Source organism: Scyliorhinus canicula, unplaced genomic scaffold (genome assembly GCF_902713615.1).
Source record: "Scyliorhinus canicula unplaced genomic scaffold, sScyCan1.1, whole genome shotgun sequence".
Lineage (NCBI taxonomy): Eukaryota > Metazoa > Chordata > Chondrichthyes > Carcharhiniformes > Scyliorhinidae > Scyliorhinus > Scyliorhinus canicula.
Window position 1 is genome coordinate 1,468,305 of NW_024055665.1, and position 21,828 is coordinate 1,490,132.

Consider the following 21,828-nt stretch of genomic DNA (forward strand, 5'->3'; position numbering starts at 1 on the left):
TTTCTAGAACATACCTCTTAATTCACCTGAGGGAGGAGCAGTGCTCTGAAAGCTCGTGTTTGAAACAAACCTGTTGGACTTTAACGTGGTGTTGTAAGACTTCTATCCTGACAAGTGTGAGGTTGTCCATTTTGGAAGGACAAATATGAATGCGGAATACAGGGTTAACGGAAGGGTTCTTGGCATTGTGGAGGAGCAGAGAGATTGTTGTATTCTATATTTTCCCCGCGTTTGTCTGTGATAGAGAAATTCAAACAGCATTCATTAGATAAGCAAAACTGAACTTTATTCACTAATTAGAACTGCTAGCAGAAATGGCAGAAACTTGGAGTCGGAAGGCAGTCAATTACAAACTGCTGAGTCCGTCCCAAGTCTGCGGTATTACAGAAAAAGAAGGCGATTCTTATACATTATAGGATCAAGATAACATGAATACAACTTGGTTAGGAATTTGATCGAAAGTAAAACATAAGTAATAATCGTTACAATGGCGTCACCTTGCTGACCTTTAGGGGACTTGAGTTTCATATCATTATCTTGTCTTTATTTTAAGAAAGGGAAGAAGTTGTTTAGGAACAGGAAGAAATAGTTGTTCAGCTTGTTATGTATTAAGACTACTTCTAGTTCCAAGCCTTATCTAGACTCTCAGAGTCACCCAGTTCCCAGGACATGCTGTCTCTGTGTATTCTGTGCCTTAGGTTATATGAAATCAGTTTAAATTCACTTGTACCAAGAAAACTTGACTACTTTTCCCATCATGCCATTATTTGCTTCACACAATACCGCAAGATCTTGGGGTCTATGTTCATAGATCTTTGAAAGTTGCCACTCAAGTGGATGGAGCTGTGAAGAAGGCCTATGGTGTGCTAGCGTTCATTAGCAGAGGGATTGAATTTAAGAGCCGTGAGGTGATGATGTAGCTGTACAAAACCTTGGAAAGGCCACATTTGGAGTACTATGTGCAGTTCTGGTCATCTCATTTTACGAAGGATGTGGAAGCTTTGGAAAAGGTGCAAAGGAGATTTACCAGGATGTTGCCTGGAATGGAGAGTAGGTCTTATGAGGAAAGGTTGAGGGTGCTAGGGTTTTTCTCATTAGAACGGAGAAGGATGAGGGATGACTTGATAGAGGTTTATAAGATGATCAGGGGAAGAGATAGAGAAGACAGTCAGAGACTTTTTCCCCGGGTGGAACAAACCATTACAAGGGGACATAAATTTAAGGTGAATGGTGGAAGATATAGGGGGGATGTCAGAGGTAGGTTCTTTACCCAGAGAGTAGTGGGGGCATGGAATGCACTGCCTGTGGAAGTAGTTGAGTCGGAAACATTAAGGACCTTCAAGCGGCTATTGGATAGGTACATGGATTATGGTAGAATAATGAAGTGTAGATTAATTTGTTCTTAAGGGCAGCACAGTAGCATTGTTGATAGCACAATGGCTTCACAGCTCTAGGGTCCAGGTTCGATTTCTGGCTTGGGTCAATGTCTATGTGGAGTGCTGCACATCCTCCCCGTGTGTGCGTGGGTTTCCTCCGGGTGCTCCGGTTTCCTCCCACAGTCCAAAATGTGCAGGTTCGGTGGATTGGCCATGATAAATTGCCCTTAGTGTTGGGTGTGGTTACTGGGTTATGAGGATAGGGTGGAGGTGTTGACCTCGGGTAGGGTGCTCTTTCCAAGAGCCGGTGCAGACTCGATGGGCCGAGTGGCCTCCTTCTGCACTGTAGATTCTATGCTAATCTAGAATTAATCTAGGACAAAGGTTGGGCACAGCATCGTGGGCGAAGGGCCTATTCTGTGCTCTATGTTTCTCTGTTCTATCTGTTGGATGAAGCGGAAGGTTTTGCTCCAACTCAGGGGGCGGTGCTGGAGGACTAACCGGGAGCCAATCAGAGTGAATGGGAGGCGGAGCAAAGGCCGTGGACACCGCATGCTCTCCAGGGACAGCCGGCCGCGGAAGAGGGGAAGACAGTCGGGCTGGACGACCCCCTCGCTCGCCCGCTGCCTGGACCGATATATGGCTAGTTTGGCCAGGCCCAGGAGCAGGTTCTCGCTCCGTACGCATGCGCCCGGCCACCCGGGCCTGTCTCAGAGAAAAGCCCGAGCACCTTTCGCCGGTTCAACTGCCATATCCGAGATTCGTATTCGGGGTGACACGAAGTGTTTATGAAGCCTCCCGACCCATCCGCCGGCTCCATCCCTCCCTCATGACTCACCGAGCGGGATCTGACCAGGAATCTCCCGCCCACCGCCTGAATCCTGAACTGTACTCGGCACAGCGCATGCTCCACCTCACGTGGGAGACCGGGCTCAGACCCCGCCTCTCATTCACTCCGATTGGTTGGAGGACCCTCTACAACCACTCGGTCCTCCAGGCCCATCCTTCTCTTCCTATTGGATCAGAGCTGCCGTCAATCATTCCCAGGGCATTGTGAGCTGGGGCATGCGCAGTGCCAATGCTGGACTCGGCCGGGAGGTTTCACTGAAGCTGTTTTGGGGCTTCACTACTTTAGTTTATGTTTGATGTTGATGTTCGTTTTTTGTAAAAATTATTTTGTGAGTTTTGAGACCTGCACATTTATGTTCATATGCAGGATTAAGCCAGCATCTGCCTTAGCATGACGCTGGGTGTGAAAAGAACTAAGCAAAAGAACATAAAGTAAATAATGGATAAAACAAAAGAAGGGGGTGCTGCTAAAACAACGAGTGGAGCACAACCCAAATGGAACAAGAAAGGGAACAGAAACTTATCTAAAACCTGTCAAATTAAAATGTGAAAATCAGGGTAGATAAGGCAATCTAACCCCTGCGGCGCCCACCGAGCACGGAAACTTCCAGTGTGCCCGTGGACACCGCATGCTCTCCAGGGACAGCCGGCCACGAACGAGGCCGCAGGAGAGGGGCAGACAGTCGGGCTGGACGACCCCCTCGCTCGCCCGCTGCCTGGACCGATAAATGGCTAGTTTGGCCCGGCCCAGGAGCAGGTTCACGAGGACGTCCTCCGCCTTCCCTGCCCCTCGCCGCACCGGATGTCCGTAGATCAGGAGTGTGGGGTTGAAGTGCAAACAAAACCTCAACAACATCAAGAAATCAAAGAGGGAGTGCAGCCTGGGACAGACAACATAAACATGCTCCGCGGTCTCCACCAAGCCGCAAAAGGAGCAGGTCTCTGGCAGAGCCGCGAAGTGGCAGTTTTCACTGAAACCCGGTGGAGGCTCCAAACCCCAATAAGAAGTTTCCGGGCCCGGGCTTGCATCGAGCGGGGGGACAGCTGCGGCCTGCTCCCAGTGACAGGCCTCAGTTAACAGCCGCCGTCTTTATAGAGGCTGCAAACCCGCAGGGGGCAAAACATCAGAGATAGAGTTTGTTGTGAAACCAATGGGATATTGTAAAACAGGAGGTCAGGGTTACAGTCAATAACAACTATTTATATAACACCTTTAACATCATAAATCATCCCAGTCAACTTCACAGGAACATTATAAAACAAAGTGAGACACCCAGACACAAAAGGAGATATTAGGACAGGTGACCAAAACTTGGTCAAAGAGGTGAGTTTTAAAGAGTCTGAAAGGAGGTAAGTGAGGTGGAGACGGGGAGGTTTAGGGAGGGAATTCAGTGCTTGGGGCCGAGGGAACTTAAAACCATGGCAGAGTAATTAGAATGGGGGTGTACAGGAGTCCAGGATCAGAGCTGTGCAGATATCTCAGGGGGTTGTGGAGCTGGAGGAGATGACAGACACAGGGAGAGACGAGGCCATGGAGGGATTTGAAAACAAGGGTGAGAATTGACTGGGAGCGAATGCAAGTCTCGGAGCACAGGGATCACAGGGGAAAGGAATTTGCTGTGAATTAAGACATGGGTAGCAGACTTTTGGATGGCTTTAAGTTTACAGAGGTAGAATGTGGGAGAGCAGCCAGGTATGTAATGGAATTGTCGAATCTGGAGGTTATGATGGTAAATTGTCGTATTATCTAAAAAGGTTAGGGGGGGGGGGGTTTACGGGGATAGGTGGAGGTGTGGGCTGAGCTAGGGTGCTCTTTCCAAGAGCCAGTGCTGATTAGATGGGCCGAATGTCCTCCTGCACTGTAAATTCTATGAGGTCAGAAGCTCATATTGGATCAAGTATGAAACCAAATTTACAAAGAGTCTGGTTGAGTCTCAGACTGTGCCAGGGAGAGGGATAGAGTCGGTACGTCAGGAATGGAGTTTGGAGCAGGGACCGAACAGTGGATTCAGTCTTCTCCATATTTGATTGAAGTTATTTAGTCAGTAGGAAGAGAACCAGAATGGACCCTGAGTCTGATATCCGGTATAACTTAGTTCGAGAGGGAGAGGAAGAACAAAGGAAACCCTGGAAGATTTGGAGAAACGACCTTCGCGATTGCTCATCAAATCTCCACATGGTCAGTTCTGGACACAAGGTTCACCTCTGTTATTCTGTCGGCTCAGTCAGGGTGATTCAGATTAATGTCTGTCACAACTCATGAATGAAGTGACTTATGAAGAATATTCTTACCTCTAATTATATAACTTTGGTAAAAGGATACAGAAATAATGATCTAATACTTTATTTGGATTTCAGCCCAGGGAGGAGGGAGAGTGTGTGGGACAGGGATTTATAGCTTTGGGGAAAGAAGAGAGACTAAAATATTCCGCTAAAACTGGAATTAACTGTTCAGAATTTCTATCCCATACTGATAGGGTGGAGGTGTGTACTTGAGAAGGGTGCTCTGTTCAAGGGCCAGTGCAGACTCGATGTGCCGAATGCCCTGTTCTGCACTGTAAATTATATGATTGTGGGAGTTGGATGTTAAATAGTTTCATGAGAATTGGCTCAAAGGAGCAACGGGTAAGTCTCACAGACAAGATGAGCACTGAGAGAGCATGATGGGAAACAACAGGTAAAGAGGGGAAAGATGTGAGTTCAGAATTTGGACAAGAAAGTCTTTGAGGCAGTTCTTCTGAGTGGTTTAGTGGAAGAGGAGCTGTAGAATCTGTGGATTGTTTCAATGGGTGGGGTTTTCAAATCCTTGCTGCTGGCTGGATCTTCCAGTCTCACAGGTCGCTCAGTCCGCTGTTCTGGTTCATTGGTTGTCTCATTGGGTTCGCTGTAGGCCTCTTGGGGTCTGTGGAAAAACTCCCGGTGCCTCATTCGCCTGATGAATTCGCTGGAGCGGAGAAACTATGACATCTTCTTTGCAGCCTTCAACACATCATCGATGAAGACGAACATCTTGCCAAGACCATCAACACTGCTTGCCTCCAAACAACCGCACAACCTCAGACTATTGATTGCAGCAAACTACCCAGCAGTCAGGATAACAGCGATCCTGACACCACACAACCCTGCCATGGCAACCTCTGCAAGACGTGCCAGATCATTAACATGGGTACCAACATTACTCGTGAGAACACGTGTAATGGTGCGACTCAGCCAACATTATATACTTCATACTCTGCAGCAAAGGATGTTCAGAGGAGCGGTACATTGGCGAGGCCAAACAGATACTGCGACAATGGACGAACGGACATCGCGCAACAATCGCCAGGCAGGAATGTTCCCTTCCAGTCAGCGAACACTTCAGCAGACGAGGGCATTCAGCCTCTGATCTTTGGGTAAGCGTTTGGCCTTCACGACGTGTGAGAACACAGAACGCAGAATGGCTGAGCAGAAACTGATGGCCAAGTTCCGCACACATGAGTACGGCCTAAACTGGGACCCTGGATTCATGTCACATTACATGTGCTTGTGAAATCCTGCCAACTGTCCTGGCTTGAGACAATTCACACCTCTGTAACCTGTGATTATCCCTCTCTCTAGTCGCTCCGTATGGACCTGTAAAGACAATTACCTGCAAAGACTCGCATTCAAAGTACCAATTTGCATCATTGAATTTTTCTACATATTTGTTTGTGGAACCCACATCTTCATTCACCTGAGGAAGGAGCTGCACTCTGAAAGCTAGTGATTCTAAACAAACCTGTTGGACTTTAACCTGATGTTGTAAGACTTCTTACTGTGCCCACTCCAGTCCAACGCTGGCATCTCCACATCATAAATGAGAAGTATTTAATGCTTCTGCTAGTTTTGAACCAGACACCTTTTGCGCGTTAGGTGAATGTGATAACCTCCATGCTACAGAAACAGCTGGAAGCACAGTACTAATGGACCTGTGCAACGTTCAACTGCACAGTCTTGCTGCAGCTTTCAATGGTTCGGCTGGAAGGCCAGGTCACTTATTACATGAAGACAGCTGTTCCTTTAAAACAGATGTCTCAATTTGTAAGACCATAAGATATAGAACTTATATTGAACTTTAGCATTTGTTCAGTAAATATCTAACGGAACAATGCTCTCTGTTCAATCATTAATGCATCATTCTTATCTTCCTACAGAAAATTTCCACCAATTTTACTCAACATTTGTTTATTTAATGTTGAACATCTGTATATTTACTTGTTATATATGACATAATTTTGAATTGAATAGCTCTCGAGTCTTCACCCTGAATAACTCTGAAATATATACCATTGAATTGCAAACATGACTGACCAAGAAAAGAAACCTTTTCACTGGGTAACACAAATCCCATGAATCTTTGTTCAGTTTGACCACAGACAGCTTTCAAACAAAGTCAAATATAGTTAAATGGAAGTGAATTGAGAATTATGTGATGCTTAAATTTGACCCCTCTGTGTTTTGGTGTGAAACGTTTTGCAGCCTAAATACCGTTCATGTATAAGAAAGGAGGGGTGACAGCAAATCCGCACTGAGCCTGGATTTCCTCATCTCCCCGAGTGGCTTTTCCTGTTTCCCCATCATGAAGGCCAAATCTTTCAAAAATGTGGTTCAGTTAAATCTCTAACATTTCCTCTAATTCAGTTAGTGTATCATTTGTACACGTGGTAAGGTAACGATCAGAGTGCTATACAGACTAAGTTATCACAGAGTTACATTAGACTCTCTTGGAATTACGCTTATGTGCGACTGGCCTCGTGTATGCCTGACAACCTTCTACTGGTAGCTGGATGTCACCTGACTGATGCCTGATGCCAGCTACTGGTGGGAGGTCACACTGCTGAGTACATGTAATATTATATACAGGCTTATCACCACATCTCGTAACTTCTCAAAATTATCGAGTAATTTATTTTTTCAAACAAATTCTGATAGCCCTGTAGTTTCTGTAAACATTTTGGTTGGTCATGTTATTTTTTAAAAAAAAGATATAGCCTTTGCAATATAATGACCTAACACACCAATTCACTGATCATAATCAATGTTCACTACTGAATAAACTTGAATTTAATTATTGTTTTTTGCGATTAAATCAATACATAGTTGATATAGAAAAGGTACAGAAGGCGAAATGGCTGCAGCAAGGCACATATTAAGAGGTATAAAAGGGCTTCCTTGACCTTATTACGAAGGCCAGTGAATACATTATGAAAATAACAATTTACGGGCAGCAAGGTGGCGCAATGGTTAGCACTGTTGCCTCATGGCGTCGAGGCCCTAGGTTCAATCCCGACCCTGGGTCACTGCAGTGTGGAGTTTGCACATTCTTCCCGTGGTTTTGTTGGTCTCACCCCCACAACCCAAAGATGTGCAGGGTAGGTGGATTGGCCAGGCTAAATTGTACCTTAATTGGAAAAAGTGAATTGGGTACTCTACGTTTTTTTTATAATGAAAATAACAATTTTAAAACTAAATGTGATTACACATGCGTACTTAGCTTCCTACATTACAACAGTGAATATATTTCAAAAGTACTCCATTGCCTTTAAAACTCTTTCGGAGGTGCAGTGGGAGTGAGGTTTTATAGAAATGTACATTTGTTCTAATTGTCCGCAAACTTGAATATATTACACTCGGTGTCCTCACCAGAATAATTGATAAAGATTGAGTCTTAATTTTGTGCCAGAACCATGTCATTGACACCATTTTAAATATTCTACGAAAATCCAGACACACCATATGCACAATTATTTGTTGTAAAACACAGCGAGTTGTTGTGATTTGTAATGCACTGTCCATAAATGGTGCTGAAATCTCACTGGACTGTAACTTCCAAACGGGAATTTAATACATTCTGAAAAGAAAACAAAATAGTCGAACTATGGGATTAAATGGGTCGCTGTACAAAGAGCTGGAATGGAATAAATGGGCCAAATAGACTCCTCTGTGCTCCAGCAGCCTTGTGTCCATGTGAAGGGAGTGGGAACAACCTGGAACCTACTGCCTATGAGGTCAGAGTTGCAGAGATGACGGAAGGATTTCAATAGGAAATTAGACGGTTACTGAGAGAAATAAACCAACAGAGATTTGGGGATAGAACGGGGCAATGGACAGACTGGCTTCCTCCACAGAGAGCCGACATAATCGCACAAGACTGAATGGCGCCATTCCCCACCCTCCAGATGCTGTGATCTCAGGAGAGAAATTCAGCTGCTCCATTCACTCCAACTGACTGGAGTCACTTATCCTCATCTCTGGTGCCATCTAAGTGGCTGCTTTAGCACAGGGCTGAATAGTTGGCTTTATAGACTGAGGCAGGACAGCAGCATGGTTCAATTCCTGTACCACCCTCCCCAAACAGGCACCGGAATGTGGTGACTGGGGGCTTTTCACAATAACTTCATTTGAAGTCTATTTCTGACAATAAGTGATTTTCATTTTCCATTTCATTCTCGTTAATGTCCTCTACATCCTAACTATAGGGCTGTTTAGCACACTGGGCTAAATCGCTGGCTTTGAAAGCAGCCAGCAGCACGGTTTGATTCCCGTAACAGCCTCCCCGAACAGGTGCTGGAATGTGGCGACTAGGGGCTTTTCACAGTAACTTCATTGAAGCCTACTCGTGACAATAAGCGATTTTCAATTTCAAGTTTTCAATTTTCAACTAAGAACTTCACATCTTTCCTAAAGTATGGAGCCCATATATAGGATTCCATTCTAGAGGGATAGAATTGAAAAGCACGGAGGAAATGTTCAACTTGTTTAGAACCAGGGTTAGACTACACTGGGAGCACTGTCAACATTGGTGATCTCCATTTAGAAAAAGGAAATAGAGGCACTGGATAACGTGCAACAAAGATTCATAATATACAGAACTGAGAGCATTTAACACTCAGGAAAGGCTGGGGCTGCTTTTTTCTGGAAAAGAGAAGACCGATGGGTGATCTGATGGAAATCTTTAATATTATGAAGGGATTCAATGAAATGAAATGAAAATGAAATGAAATTCAATAATCTAATAGGAATTTCAGCAGAAACCTCTTTACCCAGTGAGTGGTGAGAATGTGGAACTCACTCCCACAGTGAGTGGTTGAGGTGAACAGCATGAATCCATTGAACGTAAAGCTAGATACATACATGAGGGAGAAAGGAATAGAAGGAGATACTGATGGGGGAGATGTAGAGGGGCGGGTGGAGGATCATGCGGAGCATAAATACTGACACAGACCATAGCTAACCTCAGCCGGTATGTGCACCTCATAACCTGATAGTTTTTTTCTGTGAGAAGCACCAAGATAAATTAAACCAAAAGGACTATGTAACCATCGTAGCCCATCTTCATGGCAATATGGCATGATTTTTGGGGTTTCCAAACAGAAAAGAGAATGAAACATCTTCTAACCTCCAAACACCCTTTCTCTCTTTGATCCTTGTGAAATGTGCAACCAGATATTCGCAAGAAGGCTCAGAGAGAATCACCCCACTGGAGATGAAGCTGTGAGACCGGCCAGACCAGCAGAAAGAAACCCTCTGACCATCCCCATTGACCAACAGAATGAACAAAATGCAGACAGTGTGATGAACTACAAAATCCCTTCGCACATTGAGGACAGGTGAACGGCCTCTCCCCAGTGTGAACTCCTTGTTATGACTGCGGACGGCATAACCGAGTGAATTGCGCAAATAAGACATAAACTCATGTGATATAATGGGGATTATGGAGACATGACTGCGGGGATGGGAACTGAATATATTCAGTATTTAGGAAGGAGAGACAAAAAGGAAAAGGCAGTGCTGGTTAATAATAACTTTTATGCTTGTCACAAGTAGGCTTACATTAACATTGCAATGAAGTTACTGTGAAAATCCCCTAGTCGCCACACTCCGGCACCTGTTCAGGTATAATGAGGGAGAATTCAGAATGTCTAACTCACCTAAGTCTATCAGGGCTTGTGGGAGAAAACCGGAGCACCTGGAGGAAAACCAGCAGACATGGTGAGAATGTGCAAACTCTGCACAGACAGTGACCCAAGCCAGGAATCGAACCTGGGACCCTGGCGTTGTGAAGCAACAGTTCTAACCACTGTGCTACCCATGAGGCCCATGGTTAAAGAGGAAAACAATACAATAGTGAGGAAGGATATTAGCTCCGACAATGTGGAATCTGTATGGGTAGAGCTGAGAAACACCAAGGGGCAAAAACATTAGTGGGCGTCGTATATAGATCCCCAAACTGCAGTGGTGATGTTGGGAATGGCATAAAACAGGAAATTAGGCTGATTGTAAAAGTTTCTATCGGTAAGGGAAGAGAAAAAGATTGGTGAAGACAAATGTAGGTTCCTTACAGTCAGAAACAGGGGAATGTATAATAGGGGACAAAGAAATGGCTGAGCAAATAAATACATACTTTGGTTCTGTCTTCACAAATGAGGTGCTGGTTTAGCACAGTGGGCTAAACAGCTGGCTTGTAAAGCAGAACAAGTCCAGCAGAGCGGGTTCAATTCCCGTACCAGCCTCCCCGGAATGTGGCGACTAGGGGCTTTTCACAGTAACTTCATTTGAAGCCTACTTGTGACAATAAGCGATTTTCATTTCACATATCAGATACCAGAAATGTTGGGGAACGCCGCAATTAGTGAGAGGGAGGAACTGAAGGACATCAATATTAGGAGAGAAATGGTGTTGGGGAAATTGATGGGATTGAAGGCTGATAAATCCCCAGGGACTAATAATCTGCAGCACAAAGTACTTAAAGAAGTGGTTCTAGAAATAGTGGAAACATTGGTGGTCATCTTCCAGGATTCTATAGACTCTGGAACAGTTCCTGCAGATTGGAGGGTGGCTTATGTAACTCACTATTTAAAAAGTGATATAGAGAGAAAACAAGGAATTATAGGCCAATACGCCTGACATCGACAGTGGGGAAAATTCTAGAATCCATTATCAAAGATTTTATAGCAAAGCACTGAGAAACCAGTGGCAGGATCGGACAGAGTCAGCATGGATTTATGAAGAGGAAATCATGCTTGACAAATCTACTGGAATTCTTCGAGGGTGTAACTGGTAGAGTTGATGAGGGGCAGCCAGTGGATGTGGTATATTTGGACTTTCAGATGGCTTTTGACAAAGTCCCGCAGAAGAGATTAGTGTGTAAAATTAAAGCACATGGGATCAGGAGTACTGTATTGAGATGGATAGAAAACTGGTTGGCAGACAGGAAACAAAGTATAGGAATTAATAGGTCTTTTTCAAATTGTAAGGCAGTGACTAGTGGGGTACGGCAGGGATTGGTGCTCGATCCCCACAGAGTCACAATATATATTAATGATATTTTAAAATATTTAAAGTACCCAATTCTTTCATTTCAATTAAGGGGCAATTGAGCGTGGCCAATCCGCCTACCCTGCACATCTTTGGGTTATGGGGGTGAGACTCAAGCAGACATGGGGTGAATGTGTCTCCACACAGACAGTGTTCCTGGGCAAGATTGAATCCTGGTCCTCAGCACCGTGAGGCAGCAGTGCTAACCTCTGTGCCACCCCATATATTAAGGATTTAGATGAAGGAACAGAATGAAATATCTCCAAATTTGCAGATGATACCAAGTTGCTTGGGAGGGTGAGCTGTGGGGAGGATGCAGAGATCCTTCAGTGTGATTTGGACAAGTTGAGCGAGTGGGCAAATGAATGGCGGATACAGTATAAGTTGGAGAAATGCGAGGTTATCCACTTTGGTAGCATAAACGAGTAGGCAGACTATTAGCTGAATGGCCATAGATTAGGAGAGGGGAATGTGCAATGAGACCTTGGTATCCCCACACCTGTCACTGAAGGTAAGCATGCAGCTACAGCAGGCGGTAAAGAAGGCAAATGCTATGCTAGCCTTCATTGCGAGCCGATTCGAGTACAGGAGCAGGGATATCTTGCTGTCATTATATAGGGCCTTGGCTAGGCCATACCTGGAATATTGTGTGCAGTTTTAATCTCCTTATCTGAGGAAGGATGTTCTTGCTCTCGAGGGAGTGCAGCGAAGGTTCACCAGATTCCTGGGATGATGGGACTGACGTACGAGGATAGATTGAATCGGTTGGGATTGTATTCCTTGGAGTTCAGAAGAATGAGGGATCTCATAGAACCTAAAATATTGTAACAGGACTTGACAGGGTAGATGCAGGAAAGATTTTCCCAATGCGGGAGTGTACAGTACCAGAGGTCGCAGTCTGAGGATACGGGGTAGACCATTTAGACAGAGATGAGGAGAAATTTCTTCAACCAGAGAGTGGTGAGCCTGTGGGATTTGTTACCTGAGGAAATAGTTGAGGCCAATACGTTGTTTGTTTTCAAGAAGCAGGTGGATATAGCACTTAGGGCGAAGGGAATCAAAGGATATGGAGGGGAAAGCGGGATTGGGCTATTGAGTTGGATGATAAGCCATGATCATAATGAATGGCGGAGCAGATGCAAAGGGCCAAATTATCTCTTCCTGCTCCTATTTTCTATGTAATCCCTTCCCACACTAAGAGCAGGTGAATGGCCTTTCCCCAGTGTGAATTCGCTGATGTCTCCACAGAGTGAGTAAAGCACAGAATCTCTGCCCACACTAAGAGCAGATGAATGGTTTCTCCACAGTGTGAATTCGCTGGTGTTTCCGCAGGTGGGATAACTGAATGAATCGCATCCCGCACTGAGAGCAGGCGAATGGCCTCTCCCCAGCGTGAAGTCGCTGGTGTATCTGCAGGTTGGATGACTGAATGAATCCCTTCCCACACTGAGAGCAGGCGAATGGCTTCTCCCCAGTGTGAACTCGCTGGTGTGTCTGCAGGCTGGATAAAGCACGGAATCTCTGCCCACACTGAGAGCAGGTTAATGGCTTCTCTCCAGTGTGAACTCGCTGATGTACCTGCAGGCTGGATAACTGTGTGAATCCTTTCCCACACTGAGAGCAGGCGAATGGCCTCTCCCCAGTGTGAACTCGCTGGTGTACCTGCAGGCTGGATAACTGACTGAATCTCTTCCCACACTGAGAGCAGGTGAATGGCTTCTCTCCAGTGTGAACTCGCTGGTGTACCTGCAGGCTGGAATACTGACTGAATCTCTTCCCACACTGAGAGCAGGTGAATGGCTTCTCTCCAGTGTGAACTCGCTGGTGTACCTGCAGGCTGGATAACTGAGTGAATCCCTTCCCACACTGAGAGCAGGTGAATGGCTTCTCTCCAGTGTGAACCCCCTGGTGTATGTGAAGGTTAGATAACTGAGTGAATCTCTTCCCACACTGAGAGCAGGTGAATGGCCTCTCCCCAGTGTGACTGCGTTGATGAATCTCCACCTCGGATGGGGCTCTGAATCCCTTCCCACAGTCCCCACATTTCCACGGTTTCTCCATGTTTTGGGTCTCCTCGTGTTTCTCCAGATTGGACAATCACTGGAAGCCTTGGCTACACACAGAATATGTGCACTGTCGCTCCTCACTGTGAATGGTGTGGTGTTTTTTCAATTTGTGCAACCCGCTGAAAATCTTTCCACAGTCAGTTCACTGGAAGTCTCTCAGTCGGGTGTGTGTAGTGTGGGTCTCGGTGCTTTTCCAGTCACACTGATGTTTCCACAGTCAGTTCACTGGAACTCTCTCACTCGGTTGTGTGTTGTGTGGGTCTCGGTGCTTTTCCAAGTCACGCTCACATTTAAAATCTTTTGAAGCCGACAGATCAGACAAACATTTCTCCTTCTCGTCGATGATATTCAGAGCCCGATGATATTCGGATTAGAAGGAATCGAGCGAGTTTGTCACATCGAGACGTGATGTTTGAGATTTCTGTCTATAATTCCTCCCCTTCCAATATCCTTTAAAAACAATTTTCAAAAGTCATCATTGTTAGTACAGGATAGAAAATCAGAACAGATAATTCTAGTTTCTATGGAACATTATTTAGTCTCTCGTTCTCCAAAAGCTGTAAATCTCCATCCCACACAATCTCCCTCCATTCTCACTCTGCTGTATCTAATATTCATCCTCCCATTTCTCCTGAAGGTGCTGATTCAGGCTGATTAACAGATCCAAGCTCAGCTCACTGCTTCCTGACCAGGACACAGAGATTAGAATAGGAGCAAGAGTAGGCCATTCGGCCCACCGAGTCTGCTCATCCATTCAATGAGATCCTTGGCCGATCGACCTCAGCACCATTTTCCCACACGATCCCCATATCCCTTGATATCTTCAACATCTAGAAACCTATCAATATTTGTCTTGAGCATACTTGATGACTGAGACTCCACATTCCTCTGGGGTAGAGAATTCCAAAGCTTCACCACATCCTCAAGTGAAAAAATCCCTCCTCATCTCAGCTTTCTCTCTATTTTCCTGCCTGAACCCCATAACCCTTAAGTCCATTGTCAATAAAATATCTGTCCAACTTGTGCTTCAATATATTCAATGACACCCCCCTTGACTCCACTGCTCCCTGTGGAAGAGAAATCCAAAGACTAACCTTCAGAACATAATATTCTTTATTAGTGTCACAAGTAGGCTGACATTAACTCTGCAATGAAGCAACTGTGAAAAGCCCCTGGTCGCCACACTCCGACACCTGTTCGGGTACACAGAGGGAGAATTCAGAATGTCCAATGTCACCTAACAGCACATCTTTTGGGACTTGTGGGAGAAAACCGGAGCACCGGGAGGAAACCATGTAGACACGGGGAGAACGTGCAGACTCTGCACAGACAGTGACCCAAGCCAGGAATCGAACCCAGGTCCCTGGTGCTGTAAAGCAACACTGTGTGACGGTGCCGCTACATTAGATATATCTCTTCCCAATATAAATTTACTGCCCCCTTAAATGTCAGCCATCTCCTGGGGAAACCAGCCCTTTAATTGGAAACATTAGGAAAGAGACCATCTTTTTCGTCAAATAAATGAGTCAGGTTGAGGGACACTGCAGCCTGGGAATCATTGCTCTTCGGGCACTAGGACCTGGCCGGGTGAGACACGAAGCCCCGCCCATTACAGACGTCACCGCACTCGCGCATGCGCTCCATTTGAATCAAGATGGCGGCTGTTGAATTGGGCCTGTTATCGGGAAAAGACCCGAAGCTGCAAACGCAGGACCTACAGGTACGTCTTCCTGGTTTAGGGCCTTCACGCGGTGCTTAGAAACTCTCTCCCTCCAGAGCTGGCTCTATCGCTTCCTTCGGATTTCCGCATCCTTACCCGCTGCCCATGAAACAAAGAAGCGTCTCTTTCCCAGCCGCCATCACACACCGCGCATGCTCCAACTACTCCCAGGCATTGCGCCTGCGCACTGCTGTCCTGCGGTGTCGATAGGGGACATTCACGCCCCATTGATCATCCCAATTAGTGAATAGTGATTTTTGTTTGCTGTGATGTGAAGATTGGGATAAAAATTATACGTAAATCCAAGTAAGAGGGAAACATGTGGCGTAGTGGTTAGAAGTGGAACTAAGGCGCTGAGGACCTAAGGCGCATGATGGACTTGGGTTGTGTTCATTGCTCTCTGTAGTTTCTGATGGTCTTGGGCTGAGTAGTTGCCACAGCAGGCTGTGATTCAGCCAGATAGGGTGTTTTCCTATCATGTTTTCCTGCATCTGTAAAAATCGTAAGACTCAATGTCACCATGCTGGATTTCCATAGTTTCCTGAGGAAGTATACGCGCTGTTATGCTTTCTTGGGTGTAGCGTCGATGTGGGAAGCCCTATCCATCTAATATTGGAAAATAGATATCTAATGAGAAGGAAATCAATTTGTGTATCCTCTTTAGTGTGGCCAGTCCACCTACCCTGCACATCATTGGGGCTGAGATCCACGCAGACACAGGGAGAACAATTTATGTATCCTTAATGAACATCAATATGCAGAGAACATCTCACTTGGCGCAGAACTGTCTGAAACTCGAAACAGGAGCTTCAGAAAATCAAAGTCCTGACAAATAGCCAACTGCCCAGTTGATGGAAGACATTCTTAAAATATAAATTTTTGGACCTTAGTTCGAATCCCGGCTTGGGTCACTGTCTGTGCGGAGTCTGCACATTCTCCCCATGTCTGCGTGGGTTTCCTCTGGGTGCTCCGGTTTCCTCCCACAGTCCACAGGTTAGGTGAAATGGACATTATGAATTCTCCCTCAGTGTACCCGAACAGTAATTTCATTGCAGTGTAAGCCTACTGGTGGCACTAATAAAAAAAAGACATTCACTCACTTGACTGAGCAACTCAGGTTCCAGCCCTCAAGTCTGGTGACAGACCTCACTGCTCCCTTGCCCTTCTGGCCTGTGAGCTCCTCTTGCTGCTGTTTCCCAGGGCAATCAGAGTCCACTCTCCTACATTACTCTGTCTGATAGAGTTCAGAGGCTCAGAGGAGGAAAGAAATGAGCACATGAATCTGAATTCAGAAATTCAGTTAAAGAAACATGATAAACTGAAGGATTTAAGTCACAGTATTTGATTGCAATTAATATATTAATTTTGTCTGACACTTATGCGGAATGGAAGCAAATTATGTTTGTTATTTTATATTGTTCTTCTTTTCTATGGTTTTGACACATCATCTTTCTTTTTTCTTACATTTAAATGGTGGAACATGCTACCCAGAATTCTCTGCATGGGCGAATACAGATATTTTAGTTAATAACAACTCCATATTACAAAAGAACACAGCTGAATACAAAACAATCAGCAATACAGTAAAAATATCCACAATACACCAAAACTGGACATTCTGAATTCTCCCTCAGTGTACCCGAACAGACACCAGAATGTGGCGACTCGGGAATTTTCGGAGTAACTTCATTGCAGTTAATGTAAGCCTACTTGTAACAATTAAGATTATTGTTATAAAACAGAAACCAATGAATAATCAACAAGAAAACAAAACCACCAGATATCACGCCAGCACACGCCCACCACCACATCAGCAGAAAGGCTCCCAAACGAGCAGCACAGACCACTTGTAAAGGACACACCGATATGGGGCATGGCGGAAGGGAGAGAGAGAGAACACCCCTCCCAAGTGGGAGCACAGTTCAACCCAGAAACAGTCATGTATGTGAGTGCATCCTAGCTTAGTGGGCAGCACGGTAGCATTGTGGATAGCACAATCGCTTCACAGCTCCAGGGTCCCAGGTTCAATTCCGGCTTGGGTCACTGTCTGTGTGGAGTCTGCACATCCTCCCCGTGTGTGCGTGGGTTTCCTCCGGGTGCTACGGTTTCCTCCCATGGTCCAAAGATGTGCAGGTTAGGTGGATTGGCCATGATAAATTGCCCTTAGTGTCCAAAATTGCCCTTAGTGTTGGGTGGGGTTACTGGGTTATGGGGATAGGGTAGAAGTGTTAATCTTGGGTAGGGTGCTCTTTCCAGGAGCCGGTGCAGACTCGATGGGCCGAATGGCCTCCTTCTGCACTGTAAATTCTATGTTCTATCTTAATCAAAAAGACTGGAATGCACATGTACAGAAAGGCTGAGCAGATCATTTAAGAGCAGGATGAGCATTGGATGCAGAAGCAATTTGGGCTGGAGTGGAGATGGAGGAGATGCTGCTGGGTTTAACCTATTGGACTGGGACTTAGGAGGATGAACAGGCCATTCGGCCCTCCAAGCCAGTTCCACCATTCAATATAATTAGTGCTGATCTGGTTGTGGTCTCAGTTCCCCTTGCCTGTCTGCACCACCAACACCATCACCCAGAACCATTGACTCCCTTGTCTATCAAAAATCTATCATCCAACTCTGCCTTAAATAAATTCAATACCAGCCTCCACTGTTCTCTGGGGAAGTGAATTCCACAGACTAATGAACCACAGAAACAAAAACATTATCCTCATTTTAGCCTTCACGTTCTCCCCATCTCTCATTCTTAAAGTGTGTCACCTTGTTCTAGTCTTTCCCACGGGTCCAAAACCGTCCTCATTTTTTTCCTCCTCTGAGCCTCTGAACTCCATCAGACAGAGTAATGTAGGAGAGTGGACACTGATTGTCCTGGGAAAGGTGTGTAATCGGCGGGGCTTCATTGTCTATTCCCGGCCTGGTCCTAGTGCCCAAAAAAGCATCGTTCTGGCAACAAGTTAAACAACTTCACCCATCCCCAGGCTGCAGTCGAGAAGAGTGCATGAAGCCATGGATATACTCAGGGTGAGAGGTTGCAGCCTCTGTATAGTTTCCTGAAGGGGCTGCTCCTCAACTTTGGTTACACTTGAGCCCCAGGCTCCTAATCTTTGGCTGTCCAGTGTGGAGGAGGCTGGGTAAATCAGAAGTACTTCTCCTGGACCTGTTCTTGGATCTGGTTAACACAGAAATTTGTTGAACCTCAATGAGCAGTTTCTCTGGAGGTTGGGCGCCTGTCAGACTGCCTTACAACGTTTCATTGAAAGGGAGCAGTGGTGTCCACTGGTACGCTTGCTACCTTCCACAACTGGTGGGAAACTCGGTAAACAGCAACTCCAAAACACTGGAAGCAACATTCTGGTTTAGTTAGGAAGCTTCCCTTTGATTTTGTTGCTAATTTTGTCTTCTTTCAGTTTGTTTGGACCACTTATTTCGGGTAACAAGCGATAGAAGATTAGTCCACAGAAACTGGAATTGTCTATTCTGAATTTCTATTGCTATACAGTGATGATGTTTGTAAACTTCTTTTACAGGGTATTAGGAGAAAAAATTTTGCAAGTGGAAACTCAAACAAAACATCGCAGAGATGTAACAGAATCATTCACTACATCAAAATCTGAATAAATTCGGAGAATGTGGAAGGAGAAATGTTTCTCTGTTCTTTTGGTGGGAAAATATTTCAAACATCAGTGTGATTGGAAAGCACTGAGATACACACACACCCGAGTGCGAGTGTTCCAGTGAACTGACTGTGGAACGTTTTAACCAATTACACAGCCTGATAAAAATACAAACATTCACAGCGGGGAGAAACCGTACACATGTTCTGTGTGTGGATCAGGCTTCAACTGATCACTCAACCTGGGGAGACACAACAAATCCAGCACCATGGAGAAACCATGGAAGTGTGAGGACTGTGGGAAGGGATTCAATTATCCATCCCTGCTTGAAAATCATCGACGCAGTCACACTGGGGAGAGGCCATTCATCTGCTCCGTATGTGGGAAGGGATTCATTCAGTCCTCCCACCTGCTGACACACCAGCAAGTTCACATTGACGAGAGGCTCTTTAACCCCTCAGGCTGTGATAACAACTCTAAAAGCTCCGAGGACCTGGTCAAGCACCAGGTTGTTCCCACCAAGAGACAATTCAGTTGCTCTCACTGTGCGAAGCAGTTCATACGATCACAGACACTCATTGAACATGAACGTACTCACACTGGGGAGAGACCATTCACCTGCTCTGTGTGTGGGAAAGGATTCACCCGATCAGCCTACCTCACTAAACACCGACTGGTTCACACGGATAACAGACCTTTCAAATGTACTGAATGTGAGAAGAGTTATAATACCACAAGTGAATTGCTGATACACCAGAGAGTCCACACTGGGGAGAGGCCATTCACCTGCTCTAAATGTGGGAAGGGATTCTCACGATCATCCCACCTTGCTAAACACCAACTGGTTCACATGGATAAAAGACTTTTCAAATGTTCTGAGTGTGAGAAGATTTACAAAACCTCAACTGATCTGCTAACACACCAGCGAGTTCACAATGAGGAGAGGCCATTCAGGTGTACTGTGTGTGGGAACGGTCCACTCTGTCGTCCAGCCTCCAGAAACACCAGCGAGTTCACACTGGGGAGAGGTCGTTCACCTGCTCCACGTGTGGGAAGGGATTTATTCATCCATCCAATCTTCTGACACACCAGCGAGTTCACACTGGGGAAAGGCCGTTTCTTTGCTCTGACTGTGGGAAGACATTCATCCACTCGTCCCACCTCTTGAGACACCAGAGAGTTCACAAGGAACAACTGGAATTGAATTCTGTTGTTAATGCTGCTGTTAATCACGTCCAGGACTGAACATGTTCATTCTGACAGTTGGAGAATGTTCATGCTGATGTTAATAATCCCACAATTTTCTGCAGTTTAATATTCTGATATGTGTCAAATTAATTTATATTGTTTCAGACACACAGCAGGGACAGCAATTTCTCCAGGATAAGAGAAATCTAACTGTTATCCTGTTCCCAACTGCTCCATTTTCGGGTCTTTTCTCCTTTTTAATCCAGTTCTCATGCCTTCAGTTAATCCCATGGACAAGTCCTAGCTCCCCATATATTCCAGAATGTTTCCTAATCCTAAAGTCCAGGGAAGGTATCGGGAACACACCCGGGACCACTAAAACACAAGAGCCAGTCTTTCGGACTGAGAGCCAGTCTTTTGGACTAATGTACTGGATCTCATCATTAAGGGTGGACATAGAACATTACAGCGCAGTACAGGCCCTTCGGCCCACGATGTTGCACCGTCCTGTGAAACCCCTCTAAAGTCCCTCTACACTATTCCCTTATCGTCCATATGCCTATCCAATGACCATTTGAATGCGTTTAGTGGTGGCGAGTCCACTACTGTTGCAGGCAGGGCATTCCACGCCCTTACTACTCTGAGTAAAGAACCTACCTCTGACATCTGTCCTATCTCTATCTCCCCTCAATTTAAAGCTCTGTCCCCTCGTGCTGGACATCACCATCCGAGGAAAAAGGCTCTCAATGTCCACCTTATCTAATCCTCTGATCACCTTGTATGCCTCAATTAAGTCACCTCTTAACCTTCTCTCTAATGAAACAGCCTCAAGTCCTTCAGCCGTTCCTCATATGATCTTCCCTCCACACCAGGCAACATCCTTGTAAATCTCCTCTGTACCCTTTCCAATGCTTCCACATCCTTCCTATAATGTGGCGACCAGAACTGCACTCAATACTCCCAATGCGGCCACACCAGAGTTTTGTACAAATGCAGCATGACTTCATGGCTCCGAAACTCAATTCCTCTACCAGTAAAAGCTAACACACCTTTTAAAAAAAAATTTAGATTACCCAATTATTTTTTCCAATTAAGGGGCAATTTAGCGTGGCCAATCCACCTACTCTGCACATTTTTTTTGGGTTGTGGGGGCGAAATCCACGCAGACACGGGGAGAATGTGCAAACTCCACACGGACAGTGACCCAGAGCCGGGATCGAACCTGGGACCTCAGCGCCGTGAGGCGGTTGTGCTAACCACTAGGCCACCATGCTGCCCTAACTGTACACCTTCTTAACAACCCTCTCAACCTGGGTGGCAGCTTTCAGGGATCTATGGACATGGATACCGAAATGTCTCTGCTTGTCCACACTACCGATGCTCTGCCCCCTAAAACGGCACCGCACGCCTTATGGACGGCCCCAGGACATCACCCGGGACCCTCCCCAATGCACCACCCCCAGTTGGCCGACTCCCCGATGGTGTGGGACATGTGTCCTCACATCTTTCAGGGACCTTACGTGGCGGCTGCGGACTGTGTCCAGCGCTGTCACTGTTGGGGTTGGGGGAGCCATTCCGCTGGCAGGGGAGGCTTCGGCGGGGGCTGGGGGGATGGTCTGGGGGTGGCGAGGGGAGTTACAGGGAGGCAGAGTTTGGGAAGCCGGGTCCGCGTG

The 21,828-nt window shown here is 45.9% G+C and overlaps 1 protein-coding gene across 1 annotated transcript; it reads left to right on the plus strand.

Annotated features, from left to right (window-relative positions):
• The first annotated feature begins 15,259 nt into the window (after window positions 1-15,259).
• LOC119960613 (gastrula zinc finger protein XlCGF71.1-like) lies at window positions 15,260-20,731 on the plus strand. The gene is made up of 2 exons (XM_038788257.1): window positions 15,260-15,347; window positions 18,881-20,731. The coding sequence occupies exon 2, from the start codon at window positions 19,236-19,238 to the stop codon at window positions 20,049-20,051; it is 816 nt and encodes a 271-aa protein (XP_038644185.1). The 5' UTR covers window positions 15,260-15,347; window positions 18,881-19,235; the 3' UTR covers window positions 20,052-20,731.
• Window positions 20,732-21,828: the final 1,097 nt, after the last annotated feature.